General features: G+C 41.5%; 2 protein-coding genes across 6 annotated transcripts; one reads left to right on the plus strand and one right to left on the minus strand.

Annotated features, from left to right (window-relative positions):
* The first annotated feature begins 255 nt into the window (after nt 1-255).
* On the plus strand, nt 256-3,506 carry LOC137189301 (uncharacterized). Its single transcript, XM_067599078.1, has 2 exons — nt 256-1,532; nt 2,490-3,506. The coding sequence occupies exons 1-2, from the start codon at nt 514-516 to the stop codon at nt 2,725-2,727; spliced, it is 1,257 nt and encodes a 418-aa protein (XP_067455179.1). The 5' UTR covers nt 256-513; the 3' UTR covers nt 2,728-3,506.
* On the minus strand, nt 2,882-18,189 carry mapk9 (mitogen-activated protein kinase 9). Of its 5 annotated transcripts, XM_067599075.1 has the most exons (13): nt 17,955-18,189; nt 16,853-16,959; nt 11,843-11,989; nt 10,323-10,452; nt 9,786-9,844; nt 9,299-9,437; nt 8,709-8,874; nt 7,122-7,193; nt 6,108-6,290; nt 5,551-5,675; nt 5,381-5,444; nt 5,186-5,257; nt 2,882-4,985 (listed from the first exon to the last, which is right to left on the minus strand). In XM_067599075.1, exons 3-13 carry the CDS (start codon nt 11,956-11,958, stop codon nt 4,849-4,851), a joined length of 1,263 nt encoding a protein of 420 aa, XP_067455176.1. In that variant the 5' UTR covers nt 11,959-11,989; nt 16,853-16,959; nt 17,955-18,189; the 3' UTR covers nt 2,882-4,848. The 5 variants fall into 5 exon arrangements, with proteins under 5 accessions (XP_067455176.1, XP_067455174.1, XP_067455175.1 ...); XM_067599073.1 differs by lacking the exon at nt 16,853-16,959; XM_067599074.1 differs by lacking the exon at nt 16,853-16,959 and having other exon boundaries at nt 17,850-18,189.
* Between the last annotated feature and the right edge of the window lie 294 nt (nt 18,190-18,483).

Raw genomic sequence — 18,483 nt, forward strand, 5'->3', positions numbered from 1 at the left:
TCGTTGCACAAACATTGTGGATACAGTAGATTATGGGGCTTATTGTGTGTGTTTCACACTTTGTACCCATGGCCACCGTCTATTTCTGTGGTTGCAGTTATGTGTGACTGTCTTTAGGAATGAGCCAGACTATATTACACCCTGGTCCCTCCCTCAGAAGCTGTGCTAAAGTAACAGCTGATGTCAGTCTTGCTTAAAGACACACACACACACACACACACACACACACACACACACACACACACACACACACACACACACACAGTCCCTGTCTGCTACGCCCACACTACAACCTGACTACCATTAGACAGCAGCGTCAGGGGCACAGCAGAGAGCCAGCCAAAGGGGAGGCGGGCTCTTACATCTTCTTCTCCCCACCACACATTACCTCTTTCTTGGCACAACCACCAGGGAGGCTCCATAGCACGCTCACAAATCCACAATCTAAGGCTCCCAGAGGAGGGGAGGTCACTTATCTAAAGCTGTCTGCACCCACATGTGCCTGTTTGGATCATGGAGCTGCATTGTCTTCCTGTTGATACCCCCACCACAGCCAGCTCCTGCTCCACGGATCCCCTGTACGACAACTGCCCACCTTTTGCCCAGCGAGGGAGGGCCAGGGAAAAGGAAATGGAGAGTAGAGTTCTGTGCCCTGCTGTAACAAGACTCCCAGGCCCCTGCAGCCCTCTGCCTGGTTTGGCCCCAGTTGTGGCTGAGGTTCCCACAGTAGTTGGTGGGGGAAGAGGGCCTGGCGCCTGGCCAGATCACAGCTACTGCAGCTGGAGAGGAGGCCTGGGAAGACAGGACTGGGGAGCAGAGCTGGGTCCAGGCATGAACAGAACACAAGGAGGAGAGAGAGGGGGAGAGCAGGGGAGTAGCTGGGGAGCAGAATTCAGAGCAGAAGACAGAGCTCATCCGAACCAGAACCCCAGCCCATCGCAGAGCGAGGAGCACCGGAGTGCTCTGTCTCTCTATGATAACCTCCCTGACGCTGTCACCCCTGACAGCCTCCAGGACACCTTTGACATGGAGACGAGCTTCCAGGAGCACTTGCAGGAACAGATGTACCAAGCATGGGCCCCTGAGCAGCTCCAGGGACTGATGGAAGGTGAGGGAGGGAGTGAAGAGAGGAGCCCTTGGTCCTCTTGTGAGATCATCCTCGCTGAAAGTGACTCCATCAACCAGGACCAGAATCCAGACCAAGAAAAGGAGCATGAACAGGAGCCCGAGCTGGACTCAGGATCCTGTGGATTTCAGCAGGGGGGTCCAATGCTGCATTTCCAGCTGTCCCCAACGATGTCACCTCCTCAGCCACAACTTGCAACAAGTTCCACTCAGCAATGCCAAACTGGGTGCCAAGCTCCTTGGCCCCAAGCTCAAGCCCAGCAACAAGAGCACTCACCTTGGTCTCCTAGGGTGCCCCCTCCCGTACCCCAGGCTGACCCCTCTGCCAGCGCGCTTCGCAGCCTCCTCACCAGCCTCCAACAGCAGATAGTCAGGCAGCGGGAGGAGTATGAGGCACGAATAATAAGGTAATGTTCATTTTGTTTTGTTTTTCATTTCAATTTCAAACTACACAGCTCACATAATCACTTTACAGAGATTAGGCACACAGTGTTAAAGACAAAAGGGAATGTCCTAAATTTCATGGGCTTACGCTCTTGGCTTCAATATTACATTTTCACTTCACTGACTTAAGTATGAGCTTTTTCTAGCCCCTTGGTGTATTTCCAGTGAAGGGAAACACAATGTTCCCAGGCCCAGAAAGTGCGTGTGTCCAGTCAGCTGTGCTGCTCTGGTCACTCAGTTGACCCCAAGCTTCACCTTATATCCTGTTTAGTTCACATTGTATCAACAACTGCTGGGAACATTGGCTATGTTAAGATGTAAAACAATTATTGTCTATTCTGTCGCCAATGCTGCTTTTATGTTTCCAGTTTAGAGTGTAAAGCTGTATTTTAACTACTCTGATATGCCGTATCTATGTGTACGCTCTGCATGTGTGTGTTCTTTTGATCTCATGTTTTGTAGAGTTTCAATTGGAAAAAAAGCCTATGCAGTTGACCTATAGAAACAGCTCATGGCACTGGAGAGAGAGCTAATTTAAGGGGCCATGCTGCTGACCTAGACACAACACATACCTCATTTATTACTGATATAGCTAGAGCAAGTCTCAGTGTAATGTCAGACATTGGCAATGGTTGGAAAGGACAAGAGGAAAATTACAATGCAATTAGCTTGATATAGCAGTTCATAATAGTATAATAAAGGAAAGATTTTCAATTATTATAAAGTATAATTCATATTATTCCTTATAAGTTAAGAATCAAATTTACCAAAACCAAATGACCTTCAAATCCACTACTGACCTTTTCTCTCACTCTAAACCATTGGTAGAATTTCACAATCTAGTTTCTGCCTTTTACATTGACCCACTAATTTTGTAAACCTTGTTTGTCTCCCCTTCTCCGCCATTTCTTCAACCTCAGCTTGGAGCAGAGAAACGAGGAGCTGCAGGTAGAGGTTGTTCGGTTGAAAACGAACCTTGTGCAGCAGCGACACTGGTACCAGGCTATACAGGCTAAGATCGTGGAGGCTGAAAGGGCCCGGGCTGATGCAGAACTACGCAATTCAACGCTGCAGAAAGACATGGACGGGTTCTTTGACACCTTTGGGGAACTCAACAATGAGGCCAAGAAGACAGAGTACATTGTCAAGAGCTTTTGAGAAAGAATATGTGTGGTGTGTGAACGAGTGTGTAACGTGTGGGTATAAAGGTGCAAGACCTTGTGTAGTAGTTTGTCTCTACCTAGGCAGAACGTTTCTTTCCCTCTTCAATAAGAATCAGATAAATATATAAAACAACATAAATGAAAGAAAATGAATCACTGATGTCCACTTTATTAGCTGCGTACGGGCAAAAGATGTTGGCCAAGTGATAATATTGTGATCATTGCAAACAGAACAAAAATGCAAGATGTACAGTGTTTACAATGGAGCTTTTTTAAAAACATGATAAACACACAAGATGTTCTGAGCATTGTAATGCTCAGTCCTTATCTGATATGATTTTCAGGAGTGAATTGGCCACTCCTCAGGTCATTTAAGGCATGACTCAAAGAACAAGGTCATGGTTTTTAAAAGAAAAATATAGTGTACAACATGGTGCTTTAGTCCTCAGTGACTCCATAATGTCATATTTCTGCATGTCCATCACACTGTGCAATCAGTTCTGCAAAAAAGCAGCTCCACAGTCCATTTTATCTTTAAGTTTCCATCTGGAGCTGCAGGGTTCAGATCCTCATTTCTAACCACAACATGTCTGCTTTTCGTTTGTCGTTGGGCCGACTTCCTCCGTAGACTTTGCCTTTACAAAACGGGGTGACTGCTGTCTTTAAGGACAATTTAAAGGAGACAACGAAGGAGAGTGCTGCACAGTACATATTGATAACACATACACACATATAGGCTTACAAGGCAAAAAAAAAAAAAAAAAAAAAATACAACATCTCTCAAACAGGCTTTCATAACCGAGAACATCAAGGTACTGTAAGTAAAAGAACTGCCCTGAACGGTTTTCTCTTTATAACAAGAACTACAATATCTTAACAGCATCTTTAATGCCTTCATGCAAGTTAAACACCATTATTTGTGTTTTACTGCCTTTACATGTGTTCTACATGGTGTCTGATTCATGACTGATTTGGTAAATGCTCCAGTACTAATGGAATGGTTTAGAAAAGGAGTAGCCCATGCACTGGTTTGTCAATGAAATGCTTCGACAAGAGGACTGATTTTTATGGGCCTCGGCGTGATTGTGTGCAACATTTTGCAAGAACAGAAAAATAAATACCACATGTATCTCTTTGCCTCTCCTAAATTTTAAGGATTATGATGTTCTTTTGATATACACATTGATATTAATCAGTACCTTATGTAAAATGGGGGTGATTGCAATACACAGTTTTACAGGTACGGTGAATTTCTTAAGAAAACAAACACACTTTATCTATTTGTAATGAAACAGCCACTATAAGTGTCAGATCATGACATCTTAACATACAGTACGTTAAATCAGGAAATAAAACTGTAACACTGCAACCACAGCTTCCCCATGCTGTCAGGAGTAAAAGCTCAAAATCCATATCACTCAAGCCAATTAATAAAAAAAGAACCACAGTGCAGAAAGCACCACCGAGGGGATCTGCAACACCGCTAGCTAGCAAAAGGATCGCTCAAACTTTCAATTAGTGTTTGATGAACATCAGATGGTTGGTGCAATCAACTTATGTTAAGCTTTTGTTCGTTTTGGCGTAACATGCGTTAGAACAGCTGCAGCTGTGGTTTATGTTCAGTGCACGTCTGCTCAAATTTGATGACAATAACCTCTGGTCTCAACTTAATATTCCCTAAAAAAATAAAACTATTAAAATACAGGCATACAGAACAAACAACAATCCCCCACCTACTCCTGGTAACCTGAAAATCAATATTGATGCATACATTATTTATACTCGATCAAGTTAAACAATATCCACAAAGTAGAGAATGATAAACCTTTGACCCAACAGATAGCACAGCTTTGACCTCTAAGCAGCAGTCCAAAACAAGTTGAAGAGGATCAACTAGATCACACATGAAAAGAAAATAGAAAAATAGACCTATTCATTGAGGTTGAGAAGAAAGAAGGAAAACACAGAACGAAAAAAAAAAAAAATCAGAAAATGTGGGGGTGAGGGAGTAAACAGAAGAAAGGAAGGTGATGGTTGATTGATATTTGGATATTGAAAATGTGAGGGGGGGGTGGGGGGACTGAGGCAGGCAGACACATGTGGCCATGGACTGTGTTCACTGACTCTCGTCCAGTGGTCCCGTCAGTGTGTCGATGCTGCTGCTGTCTGTGTCCGAGGCCAAGGTGTGCTCCGTGGACATGGATGAGATGTCATTGGCTGAGGAGGACTGAGAGGCTGAGCCGGACACCACATCTGATACATGACACGCACATGAGTAGAGAGAGAGAGAGAGAAGAGAAATTGCACAAATTAGATAATATTTAGAGTTAATCTAATAAATCGTCTATAAAGTGGCATATTTCATGCAACTAGTCTTAAGCTCAATGCTTTAAACACCACTCATCTGGTTCACAATATACCAGATAATGAATGAAGATGGTAGATGTACACACCTGAGCAATCTTCTTTCATTAGGCCATTCTTGTTCCTCTCCTCCCAGTCAATCACCTCTTCATAAATGAGTTCTAAGGAGAAATACAAAATGTTAGGTGTCATCAAAGTGTCTTAAGAATGAAGCTATAATTAAAATATACAGGAAATCAAAGTTGCACTGCTGTGATGTTTCCCTAGAGGGCAGTGCATCCTACCTTTCCATTGCTCGATGGTGTGCTCTCTCTCTTCAAGCTGCTTATCTGAAATCTGGGGAGGAGGCTGTGCAACAAAGACAAATACATATATCACAGAAAGGCCACACAGAGTCACTGCAATGATTAAGCGTTACACCACTGAGCCGCCTGGAGTGGAACAGTCTCCTCACCGCGTCAGCCTCCGCTGGGTCGTACCACACGTGAATGTAGGGGTGGTTGAGGGCTTCCTCTACAGAGATGCGGCATTCAGGATCAATGACCAGCATTTTGGACAGCAGGTCCCGTGCTTGACCCGCTGTTATGGCAACAGAGGAAGGACACTGTTACTATGGAAACAGGACTATGACATCATTTCATTTAAGCGGTCTTCATGACAGCTGATTACTTCCCCTCACGGTGTTGGGTAATGTCTCTGGTAACGTCAAGATTTGTTCATCTTGTTTCAGTGATGTGATCTCTAAATGCCACAAATAATGGCAGAAAAACTGCGTCGTTATTCTCTGGACTAGTTGTATAAGAGGCTCTGTTTCAGCCTCTGTGTCCCTGTAATTGTGTTAGGAAATGTCTCATTACATCAATATACTGCAGACAAATTTCTCAGCGTCACTATGATCTATACATCCAGTCCTCAGTAAAAGATTTACAACTAAATAATCCAACAATCTTCTAAAATATCGACTATAATATGAATTTACATTAAGTGTATTTGAGTGTCCAAAATACTTACTCTTAAGCTTGTCATGTTCTGAGTCAGAGGGAAAGGCCCAGTCCGGGAAGAGCTCTGCGAAGCTGACGCCTGGATACTGCGGCTTGTTCATCACATAGTTCCTCACGGTCTCCATCAGACGGTTCATAAACTCCAGACTGGGCGTACCCAGGACCTCAATCACCTTATTCCACTGGTCAATGTCTGAACAACACGCTAGTTATGGAAAAACCTTGCCGCATTATGGAGATGCACATATGTACGCAGATGAAAGGAACATATGAGAAGGTAAGGGATCCAGGGACAAATAGGTGAAATTGCATACCATGTATATATATTGAGAGTGTTCAGTGCGGGGAAAAAAAAGCAAAATAAATACTGATATGCACATTCAAGAAGCCTGCTGACTTACAATGGTAGTGAAAGGCTATTACTTTCACCGGATGAAAAAGCAATCTATCCTAGAATAGCGCGGCACCCTGCATATGCTGCTACTCAGGTGTAAATGGACAGTGCCACTGAAAGGAGCTGGTGAGTGAAGAGGAGACCAAACCCATTAGAAACAGAGACACTGCCCATATAAATGCAAATGGTTTAAAAATCACTTCAATTTGATTCCTTCTACCTATCCAGTCCCATTGTATTCCAGAGAAGGCAGACATCTCTCTCCAAAACTCAGCAACCCACACCAAAACTATCTAGATGGATAAATAGCGCTACGGGTAAGAGGAAAAATATGTCATTTTGATTTGGGGGGTGAACTGTCCCTTTAAGGTACTACAGATATCTGAATAACAGCTCCACTGATTATTGAAGGGGGTTGAAAACACATAGCTCTCTGTTCAAATTGGGGTCTGCTGGAAGTCTTGAGTGGTCCTATTCAACAGATAATGTTTAGAGGGCAGAAGAAGGAACTGTCTAGACATACAAGTGTGCTAGAAGAACCAGAAGACAAGAAAACTGTCAAGATAAATGAGATGTGAAAGATGGAAGGAGAGGGAGGACGGAGACAGTAGTGAGAGCGGTGCAGGATACGGTCGGTGCCCTGGAAGATGACACTGCCTTTTACCATCTCTCCCATGATACACCCCACTGACCAGATGTCCACTGGGAACAGAGAACACACACATACAGACAAGATATTCAGTAAAAAAAAAGATCACATAACATCAACAACATAGTACGATTCACACTAAATGCAAAGAAAACGACACACGGAGTCTCCATGGTTTAAATTTGAATGACACACACTGAAATGCAGAACACTAGTGCTCTGTATTTTTGTATATCCTCCAGCTGTGCCATGGCCTGTTGCTTTCATCATAGTCATCTTCAGGCTGGCTTTCTTTTCTCTTTCTGGCTTGGGAACCACACGCTGCCTCCCAGGCCTTTCTCCTCAGCTCTGCTTATCAGTTTACACAGCTGTTGCTGTGAGAGTGTGTGCTAAACACAGTAGGATGTAGTTTGTTTCTCTCTCTCTCTCTCTCTGACTTGACTGTTTGATACAGAGCGTGTGTATGTGGAAAATAACCATCTCTCATCTCTTCCCTCGATTTCAGATTAAACTAAAAGCTCTTGGTGCTCCAATAATGTCTCCTGGTCACTTTAAGAAAACTGCCAGTCAAATCTACATAAACAAATTTAATCATACATTTTAACAGTTACATTATGCATCATGACTGCTCTAATCTGGTACAGGGCTAAAACATTTTCCTGTTTAGCCTGGTCACAGAAAGGCCTGATAAGACTCCTTTCCTGTTTGCAATCATACCTCTAAGAGACGTTTGATGCAAATCTTTGTAGTTAAGTTAGTTTGTAAAGGTCTCAGCAGTGAAATAACTGTGTTAAACTATGAATGAAACTACTATTTATTTATTTCTGTCGGTGGGATATGTCCTAACGAACTAAATCAACAATTCTGTTCAAACACTTTTAAAACATCCTCTCCTCCTGCCTCCACTCAGAGAAAAAAAAAACTAGTAAGTCTAAAGAGACAATAATGGAAGAATAGAGTCCTTTCCAGGAAAGAGGATTTTGTGAGAGATCATTTCAGCCATTATGCAGCCAACCGACCACAGGTCCACTGCAGCAGAGTAGCGGCATAGTGAAAAAATCAAAACTGACTAGAACCTGACTGATAACGGATCAAAGACCGTTTATAGACAAGAGTTTTTACCAGTGAACATGGTTTGAGAATTGACAACACTGTTTCTAAATCACCTCCTGCTTTTCTTTCTCTAGCTATTTTTTTTGCACACTAGCTGACATAGATACAAGTTTTGATTGAATGTGTGATCAGCCAATATCAACCGAGGGTGATGGCCTCTGTCACACTGTATCAGGCTCAGCACAGAACTACAACACCTATAATTTATTCATGGTGCATTTGCCAGACACAAAAACTATCAACAATGTCAGTTGATAAAAGTGAATAGCTGGCTCTACAAGAGTGCCTCTTCTCTGTGTTGAAGCGTTTATTATTTCTGAACTGTTTACCATTGCTGCTTTGTCATGTCCTTCCAATAAACATATGAAAGTTGATCAAATGATCACAAGAGCTTTGTTGATGCTGAATTTAAAGATAATTCCAATAGGACGCAGCTGCTCAGATGTCCTTCTTACCGTTCTCCTTATACTTCATGCCCAGAATGACCTCTGGGGCGCGATAGTATCTGGTCACCACATAGGGGGTCATCATGAAGTTAGTGCAGGCTGTTCTCGCCAAGCCAAAGTCCAAGATCTTCAGAGTGCAATCTGACTTCACCACAATGTTACTGGGCTTCAGGTCCTGAGGAGATAGAAACGACAAAATCTATAGAAACATACAGACATAAAACATCCACCTGGAAGTATTTTCTTCAACACATGCAGTAGCTGATGAAAGATTAGACATAAGTCATAGCAAGGCCACACACTGGTGCACTGAACTACCATTATAAAATGTCTTTAGTCTCACTATAATCTTAAAGTCTGTTAATCATACAGTGGGACCGAACGGGTTAAATACCTCCACACAAGTCCAAACTACTCAAGCAAGTATTAAAAAATGATACTTTTCTCATGCAAATTCCTGAAATTAGCTGACTTGAGTTCAAAAGTTCGAATGTTCTCCTTCCACTTTTTGACCTGGTTAAAAAAAGTACTTACTGTAAGACTCAATGCTTTATTCATTATTAACTCCTTTACTGCTCTGCACAATCCACCATCCTTACCCTGTGGATGATGCCAGCAGAGTGCAGGTGCCTGATGCCACAGAGGATCTGGTAGAGCAGGTAGGACATTCTCTCATGGTCCAGGTCCATGTGGATCACTTGGCATAGGCTGGCATCCATCAGCTCCATCACCAGATATCTGAAAGATGAGGAAAGAATGAAAAAAGTAAAGTAGGGATAAAAAAATGTTATGGTCATAGATACAAGTGCAGAGAAAGGGATAGTAGGAAAAACAGGCACAAAGGAGAGGAAGAAAAGGTAGTAAACGTGTGTGTGTAAAGGAGCAGTGACAAAAGCAAAGGAGCTATTTAAATTAATAGAGCAAGATAGAGCAGAAGAGTTTGACAGGTAAACAGAGGGATGCTAGTACAATGGAATAAAGCACTTTAAGAAAGGAAACGCTTCCGCTAAAATCTCTGAATCCCACAGAAAAAGAAAGGACAGAATAGATTGTTACAGCTAAAAAACACGCTAAACTGCCACTCACAGATCCTGGAATTCCTCCAGGGACTTCTGAGGCGTGAACACATTGATCAGACGGATGATCTGCAAGCAAAGAGACAGGCCATTAGTCCACTCTGTTACTCTCCCATCTACATACACTTCACAGTGCAGATCTAGCCAACTGAGGGCAGAGCACTAAGTGGGCTTGTCTGAAATCTTTCGCTCTGATATTTGTATAGCAGCGAGCTCACCCTTTCACTTTCTCAGGTTTGTACATTATTTCATTCTTACTTTTTTTTTTTTTAGAGCGCTTTGTTTTTGTCATTTCCCTTCCTACTGCAAATCACATCAGTTAAACAAAAGAAGGATATAATTTATAACTCAGAGCTGTCTTATGAAACAATACATGAGAAGATGTAGAGTTACATTTCGATTCGACTGCCAACAGTTTTTACTACCTGGAATATTTTATGGAAAGGTTTTACTAGTGTATGTTTGCTGCTTTATAGGTCTGTAGCAAACATACAGCGCATATTCCAGCAGGTAGGGAAAAAGAGCTGACATCAAATCTGAGTCTTACATTCTTGTGGTTGACACATTTTAGCAGCACCAGCTCCCTGTATGCACGTTTAGCATGTGTCTGGTTCTGGAAGGGCCGACACAGCTTTTTCACCGCCACTGGTATACCGAGGACTGTATCTAGTGCAGAGCTGAGTACACATTGTATGGAAGATGGAACAGAGAGAGAGACCAAGGTTAGCAAGGAAGAAAATAAATACATCCCACAGAGCAAAGATTGTCTGACTCACCACCAACTTGACTAGCAAAAAGCCAACTACCTCTTCATCTCTTAAAGTACTATAGATTTTTTCTCTCCTCACTTTAAACAATAAAAGTGGCTGCACAAAGTAATCAAATCCTCAAAATCAGTATGAAGAACATGACTTCAGTCTGAAGCTTGGCTTAACCTACAATATGGAAATGTCCACCTAAAGAAATGTTAAAAAAAATTCGGTTAGGTTATCATAAGTGCCAGCAAATTCCTTTACAATATGGATGTTACATTATGAAAAACCTTATGTCCAGTTGTGAAATTTTGGCCTCAGGGGGCAATTGAGGAAAGCTCATGGAGAGTCCAAAATGGAAAGGGCTTATTGAATATGACATCATGGCAAACTGCCTGTTACAGTCTGACATTTGCCAGTGAGGTCAAAGGGGTCACAATAAATATTATGAAGACCATGAGTGTCCGCAGCAAATTTTATGGAAATTTGGCCATTGGCTTTCTTGATAACGTTGTCCTGGACCACCATGTTGTTCGAAGGGAAAACTTTGAACTGATAGTGGTGCTTAAAGTTTAACCAAACCATTACAGAGAATCCTTTTGGGGAAAATCTGTTTTAAATGTAAACTCTTAAATCACACTGTCGGTATGACTTTGTGCTGCGCAGCCAAACATTGTTCAAACACAACTTTATTTTAAACTCAAGTGGAAATTCAACGATGCCAAATGCGTCAGAGTGAATTCAGGAGAAATTTGTAAAAAAATAGTTTGTATAAAATGATGCACATGACATTTTGTATATTTCCATTTGATGTAATGATGCAGCTATAACAAACATGGAGTTTTCACAGCCTCAGTGAAATAAAACAGTGTGGGATATGACGATTTTTCTAACTTTAAAGCTACTTAAAAGGGGGAAACTTGATGTTAAGGGGTTAATGGTAATTTAGCTAATACTTTCTTGCTTTGGATTAATGTGCTGGACAGACACTGCCAAACTATCGTCATCATTCTTTTCACAGCAGACATTCTGACTTGTCATTAGTAGGAAAAACACAGGTGTTACTAATAACATTAATTATGTTTCTGTTCTATTCAAGTGTCCCAGTAAGCCATGACAGTCTGACAGTGAGCCAGCATGCACAATACCAGGACCCTGGCACTGAAGCAGCTAATTAGATTCAGCCATCATTGACCACTTGGTGGGCAAAAGTTTACTTTAGTCATGCAACAATGACAATGCGTATCTAATTAGGAGGGACTCAGGGTATTAACAAAACTCTAGGATGACGTTAATGAAAAGTACGGCCGCTCACCAGACGATGCCCTGGGCCCCGGAGCCGATGGCGCGGAGTTGCTGGTAGCGTTTGAGTACGGTGAAGGTGGAGTCTCCCACCTGAACGCTGTAGAACTGGCCTTCCGCCTCACTCATCCTGCTGAACAGTCAGGACCACCAGCACTGTCTGCGGGGAGACAACAACAACACACACATAAACAAACACACACACACACACACTCAGATAAACAAACGGCATGACTGACTCCATACCAGGCAGTTCTACTGTATACAACATCTCCTATCTCCAAGCAGTTAAGCAGAATGCTAAACGAGTTACAGCATGTTAAAAAGCCTACATAAAGTGCCAACATACTAAAGGTTCTTACACTGTTGAAGGACTTGAAACCTTTTTTAAGTCCACTCAGTCACTCAAATGATCCACAGTGAATGGCAGGGCCTAATATGGTTCCATCTGTCTGTCCCTGGCATCACTCCCTTCACTTTCAGCCCAGTCTAAAGCCAACCAATCCATTATCGCTTTCTAGCCCAGTTTGTTCTTCTGACGAAGTAGGTTGGAGGCTGTACATGCTTTGGTGTGTGTGTGTGTGTGTGTGTGTGCAGTGTAGAGCAGAGGCAGCTGACAGCTTGGGGTTCCTAAGGCTCTCACTGCCATCTCTAAACTCATGCTGACACACTCATGTTCGGTAAACACATACATAACACACACACACACACACACTCATGTGGACAGCCTGCTCATTATTCTCTGATCTGCATCCAGCTTCACTACAAGTGTGTGTGTGTGTGTATGTGTGTGTGCAGCCATCAGCATGGGGTAAGCACATGGTGCTTGATACATGTTAATAGATGTTAAAGCATGATGTGTTTGTGTGTTTATAAAAAAAAATATGGCAGTGTTAGCATTGATTCCTCGGGCAGGGAGGAGGAGTATTATTCTTGGCTGGGGTTTGTATGTGTGTGTGTGTGTGTGTGTGTGTGTGTGTGTGTGTGTGTGTGTATGTGTGGGCGAGGACACGCAATTGTGTAGCTATGCAACAGCGAGCAGTCACGGCTGTTTGTCATTCCTTCAGAAAACAGCCACAGGTTAAATGGAGTCTGATATTTTAGCCGTTCTGTTTGACAGGCAACAAGGACGCGAGCACTCACTGGGTTTTTTTTTTCATGGTCAGAAAGAAACGGTGCCAAACAGAAAGGAGCAGCAGGGGACAGGTTGTGATCGAAAAGAGCCAGAAAAACACCTCAAGCTGCTCGAATTGTAAAGCTATTCATTCAGCTTTGACTCACAGAATTAAAAAGAGCTGCAGCATGTGAGTGGTGAGCTACATCAGTAAGTCCGCTCGGCTCAAATGTCAGTTGACTGTTGTTAGTCAGAAAAGATTAGTGTAGTGATGGAAGATTTTGCCTCTAACATCGAATAAAGTAACATTTTGTGGTTTTTCTTTCTCTCATACTATGAAATGACCAGCAGCCAAAGATGCAGCCACAGTTTGGATCACAAGGTAGAAAATTAGGATTAGAAAGAAATCTTTTCTTCACAATTAAGAATCATCTATGACAGATTTTTTAAAAAACTGTACAATGCTAATAATTACAAAGTCAGCTGAATCATTCAGTACTATTATTATTATTTAGTAGCAGTAGTAGTGATATTATTATTATTATCATTAATAGTAGTATTAATAATAAAATCATTATTTTTTATTATTGCTGGTGATTAGAGAAACTAATCTTTAAAAAGACATTATAAGTTGACACTTAGCTTGTTTATTTAAATGTAGTTTTTGATTAAATTACTGATTAAAAACTATCAATAGACTCATCCTTGCAGCTGATATCTTTTTTTCAGAGATGTAATCAGTTTTGACAAATACCTCTCTGACACAGGGCACCAATAAACTCAACAAACCAACACACATATAATAGTGAAATGAGTGTTAAATCTATTGGTACATTAGTACTTTGAGGAAAACATATAGTATATATATATATTACTTAATTGTTTAATAATATATTATTTGCTAATCTTCATTCTTTTTCAACAATGTATATATAAAGATGCAATAAAAAAGGAAATTACAAATAATGGAGAAATTGGTTGTTATTCTGAGAATGTTTTAAATAATAGTATAACAATGTTTGTCTTCACACAGTGAGGTCTGTCACTATCTTTATTGGCCTCAGTCATTTAGTACTATTCTGTGTAAATACATTAAAAATAGATTAAAATGCAATTAACTCCACAGCCCACACAGTCTTTCAACCCCACCCCACCTCCCCCTGTAAATACACATCTTAGCTGTGTTTCCACAAACACACATCCCTCCTACTTACTATCATTCATCACTCTGTTCGTTTTCATGGCAACTACTAATTTCCCCTCGTCATTTTACACATCTCGTTGAGGTACCTTCCACCGTGTTTCTGTCGTTGTTTGATTGTGTTATCTAATCCCACTTTGCTTTGTCTTCTGTAAATGTGGGTTTTTAAATCACTCTCTTTTCCGTGCTGCTTTGTAAATCCACACAAACTGTGAAAATATGCCTTCAGATGTACAGTAGGAGGTGTGGGTCTGCAACCACACCATTACTCAGATGAAAAATGAATCCGTCTCATCTCGAGCTACTTTCTTCCTCTGCCTCCGTGGCTTTTTCTCCTCCTTCTCACATGTGCGTCCAGCTGGCCCTGTTACTAAACCCATAGGGGAGAGCTGCAAAAAAAATTGTACTTTCTTTGCGCTTTTCTCACTCTTTCCATTTTCCTTGGCTTTGTCTTCCTTTGTCATCCTTTCATGCTCCTGTCATTCCCTCACTCTTCCCTGTGGCTTTCCTCAAAGAAATCCCCACTGACGGCCTGAATAGTACTGACAGACTTTTGTTGAATATTGGGATTATGACATGCAGACAGAGCTTTTCCCACTTGGTTACATAAATGTCCAAAAATGCAGTTGCAAAAGGAACAACATGCTAATGCCTAGGCTGTGCTCAATTAGACTAAAATGAAAGTTTCCTTGACATGCAGGCAGCACAGATTCTAGGTCATAAACACCTCTGTGCAACAAAAATGACTGAAACGCTTTTTCCCTCTGAGAAAAATACAGGCGTTGCTATTTCAGTTTGAAAACTGCATTAGCTAACAGTGGCATTTTGATATTTTTCTCCAGTATTTTTTTTTAAGTAAACATCCTTCGCACTGACTCAGAACATACACATCAAGTTAAAGAGCATAATGATAGAGCAATTAATCATAACCAAAACCCATTTCAGCCGCAGCAGGCACAGCGAATGCACCATCCTTCACTTGCTGCCAAGCTAGGCAGGCCTGTAAGCTAAGTTACAGTTGACTCAGCACAGATATCGGGACATTGATTAGAAATAACTGATATAAGGTGAAAATTGCAGGGAAGCTCAGACAGCCAGACAGACGCTTGCAGACACCTGTTATAGTTCTGTCCAGCAGGCATTGAGGGGGATTCGATTCGATTAGTGGAGATGAAAGTTAATGTCCCCTCGGGAAATCTAGGCCACAGCAGGGAGGCTACAAGTGGGACACATCAAACGCTATGAGGATATTAAGAAAAGAAAAGAATAAACAAACATAACCGCTTGTTCCATCTCTCACATATGTAATAAAGATGTAATTGTAGCAGTAAAATCTAATTATTTGCCCACATTATGACAGTATGATAATACGGATAGTACTGCAAAACCTTTATCTAGAGCACATTTTTATAAACGTGGAGGAAATCATGCCCCTAAATGGCAAAATACTATAAAAACAAGAAACCAATCATAGGCCAGACAATTAATCATATAATAATGGTGATCACGAATCTGGTTACCACAATAATTAAACCTGATCAGCCATAATTAGAGTGTTGCCTGGTAAAGAGCCAGTTTCTAACATATAAACTGCCTGATGATGAGAATGCTGTGAATAACCAGTTTCTACTTCCAAGTTATTAAAGCCCAAATCATTTCAGCTGCAGACGAGTATAATGTAACTGCATGTTCTACATAGGAATACATCAGCTCTCTGATAACATTTTTGATCCAGTTTTATTTATATTAAGCTAAGGAGACGGACCGAAGAAAGACTGAGGAAATTATTTTAGATGAAAATATTAATGTTTTATTTATATGTTTATTAACAGTGTTATTAGGTGCAAAACCAGAACTATCTTGTTACTAAAGATGTGTAAATCATTATAATAAAAAACTGTGATATTAATATTTTACTAAATTCAAGTCTAATTATAGCCTAAAGTAAATTACATTCATTCGTCTAAGCAACGTACTGTTTTTTCCTGTTTAGGGCTGCAACTAACGACTATTTTTGTTATCGCCAATTATTTTCTTGATTAACTGATTAGTTGTTTGTTCCATAAAATGTTCACTATTTCTCAGAGCCCAATATGACATCTTCAAATGTCTTGTTAAGACATTCAGTCATAGATGACTAAAGAAACCATAAAATATTCACATTTGAAGCTGGAATCAGAGTATTTTTTTTTTCTTAGAAAATCACTCAAAATGATTAATTAATCGCCAAATAGTAGGCGATTCATTTCATAGTTGGCAACTAATCACTACTAATTAATTAATCGATTATTGTTGCAGCTCTATTCCCACTGACACACATTAGGAGCAATTTGGGCTTCAGTGTCTTGCTCTAGGATAGTTCAACATGAGGACATGGTCAAACCACCAGCCTTTAGATTAACATCCACCCCCTCTACCAAATGAGTTACAGCTGCCTCATTATGCAGTAAAACAACTGCTTTCATCCTTTATCGTGCCACCTCGCTCAATCTTATGGTATTCATTAAATACATCATGAATTGCTTCAAGTTTAACGGCAGTAGCATGTACCATGATTAAAAATATCAGGCAGATATAAAATGGCAAAAGGTTGAAATATGAATGAAATTGTGGCAGCAGGCAAGTACAAATGTCTCTTTCTCTAGTGTTTTAAAATACATAGTTATATAAGCATATGATTTTGCTCATTTTACTGCTGAACGACTGACCTTCACGCAAACATCACCATCCTCAACCTTCGCTCATCATGACTACTGTCCAGTTCAGTCCAGTCCGAGCCTTGGGGTCTGACATGGCTGTGGCTCTCAGTTGGGAGCTGGATGGGAAGTCAGTGAGCTGGCTATGATATCTGATTAGCATGGCCTAAAGACTCAGCATCTCATAGTGATGAAGCAGAGTTACAAAACACACACAGGGGCGGATTAAAAAAAAACAAAAACTGGGCTGCTGCTGCACCAGAGATGTGGTCTGAGCCCTGAGACTAGTCTCTTTAAAAAGGATGAAGGATGCTACAGATGTGTTATTAGAAAAAGATGGCAGTACCACATGCTGTTGACACATGGCATGACTAGACACAATCCTGGTACCCCTTGTTGTGTGTGTACTGTGTGTGTACCTATGTTGCCAGTGTAACTAGCTCAGACGACCCGTGCCAAACTGTTTTTTTTTTTCTTGGGTGTGTTTCAGTGCAGACGTGACAGATTAATCCTGTGTCACAGTTGAAAGTTGCCTCTGACACACCGGGCAAAATAAACTAGATGGAGGGGGATCTATAGCACCAGCTTTCATCACGTGCACACCTGTGTTGGTGTGTAACTGTGGTGTTGGTTTGGAAACCTGATCGTACTCGGCCTACAGGGATGTCATTCATTCAGCTAAAATGTACAGCTGCGTAGGTCCATGGGTAAGCTAAGGACACGTACATTCATGTGTCACAAAAAAAGGTATAAAACTGAGAATTATTATAATTACCACACGCAGCATGCATGCCCGCTATAAAACAGACACACATACACACACGGACAGAGGTATGAAGTCACCCATATATGAACCACCGCGGCCGCAGCAACGCTGGTACGGTGGCTTAACAGTCCCAAATCAACGGTTCTCACAAACGCAATCTCAGTTACACAAAGCCAGTGAAATTCGCACCACGTCTGGCAGATTTATGAAGTTCCCGAGGCCTAGACTGCCCGTCTTTCTTACTTCTGTGGCAGCAATGCGGTAGTCGGGGCCGGGAAGCTGGAACTGAAAGCTCGGACGGCGGCGGAGGAGGCGGCAGCGGCGGCGGCGTCGGCGGCAGAGACCTACCTTCTCCCTTCGCCGCTCCCAGGGCACTCCCATGCATCGAAAACACAGAGGAAACACTCTCTCCGTCTTTCAGTCACAACCGAGACTCAGAAAAGTTTAGGTGAACGGCTGGCCGGGCTGTCACGACAGACAGACCTTCCCCACAGTTCCAAGCTAACTCCAGCGGCGGCACGGAGAGACCATGGGAGAGACGGCTGCGGAGGAAGGGAACGCCACAACAAGCGGAGAGCCTGCGGTTGACGTCATCACGCACGGTTTACGTGAGCGCAAACTTCTTACTTCACCAAAAACTTTTTGTTCTGTATGTTTATTGATTAAAAGCACACGTAAAAATTACAGATTCAGATCATTTAATTGATTTATAAAAAATAATCATAATCAAAAATCATAGTTTATAATCATGTAACATCTTTTCCTGCAATGTACAGTTATCAGATAAATGTAGGAGAGTAAAAAGTATTTGCTTCTGAAATATAGTGGTAGCATTATATGGAAGGACTCCTCAAGTAAAGTAAAAGTGTCTCAAAAT

This window comes from Thunnus thynnus, chromosome 9 (genome assembly GCF_963924715.1).
Source record: "Thunnus thynnus chromosome 9, fThuThy2.1, whole genome shotgun sequence".
NCBI lineage: Eukaryota > Metazoa > Chordata > Actinopteri > Scombriformes > Scombridae > Thunnus > Thunnus thynnus.

Excerpts from the sequence above, each read along its gene's own strand:
- LOC137189301 (XM_067599078.1), top strand. The coding sequence starts at position 514 with ATGGAGCTGCATTGTCTTCCTGTTGATACCCCCACCACAGCCAGCTCC. Across the intron at positions 1,533-2,489 it reads TATGAGGCACGAATAATAAG|CTTGGAGCAGAGAAACGAGG; the intron begins GTAATGTTCATT and ends CTTCAACCTCAG.
- mapk9 (XM_067599073.1), bottom strand. The coding sequence starts at position 11,958 with ATGAGTGAGGCGGAAGGCCAGTTCTACAGCGTTCAGGTGGGAGACTCC. Across the intron at positions 9,845-10,322 it reads AATGTGTCAACCACAAGAAT|ATCATCCGTCTGATCAATGT; the intron begins GTAAGACTCAGA and ends CTTTGCTTGCAG. Across the intron at positions 5,676-6,107 it reads AGAACATGACAAGCTTAAGA|CGGGTCAAGCACGGGACCTG; the intron begins GTAAGTATTTTG and ends TTGCCATAACAG.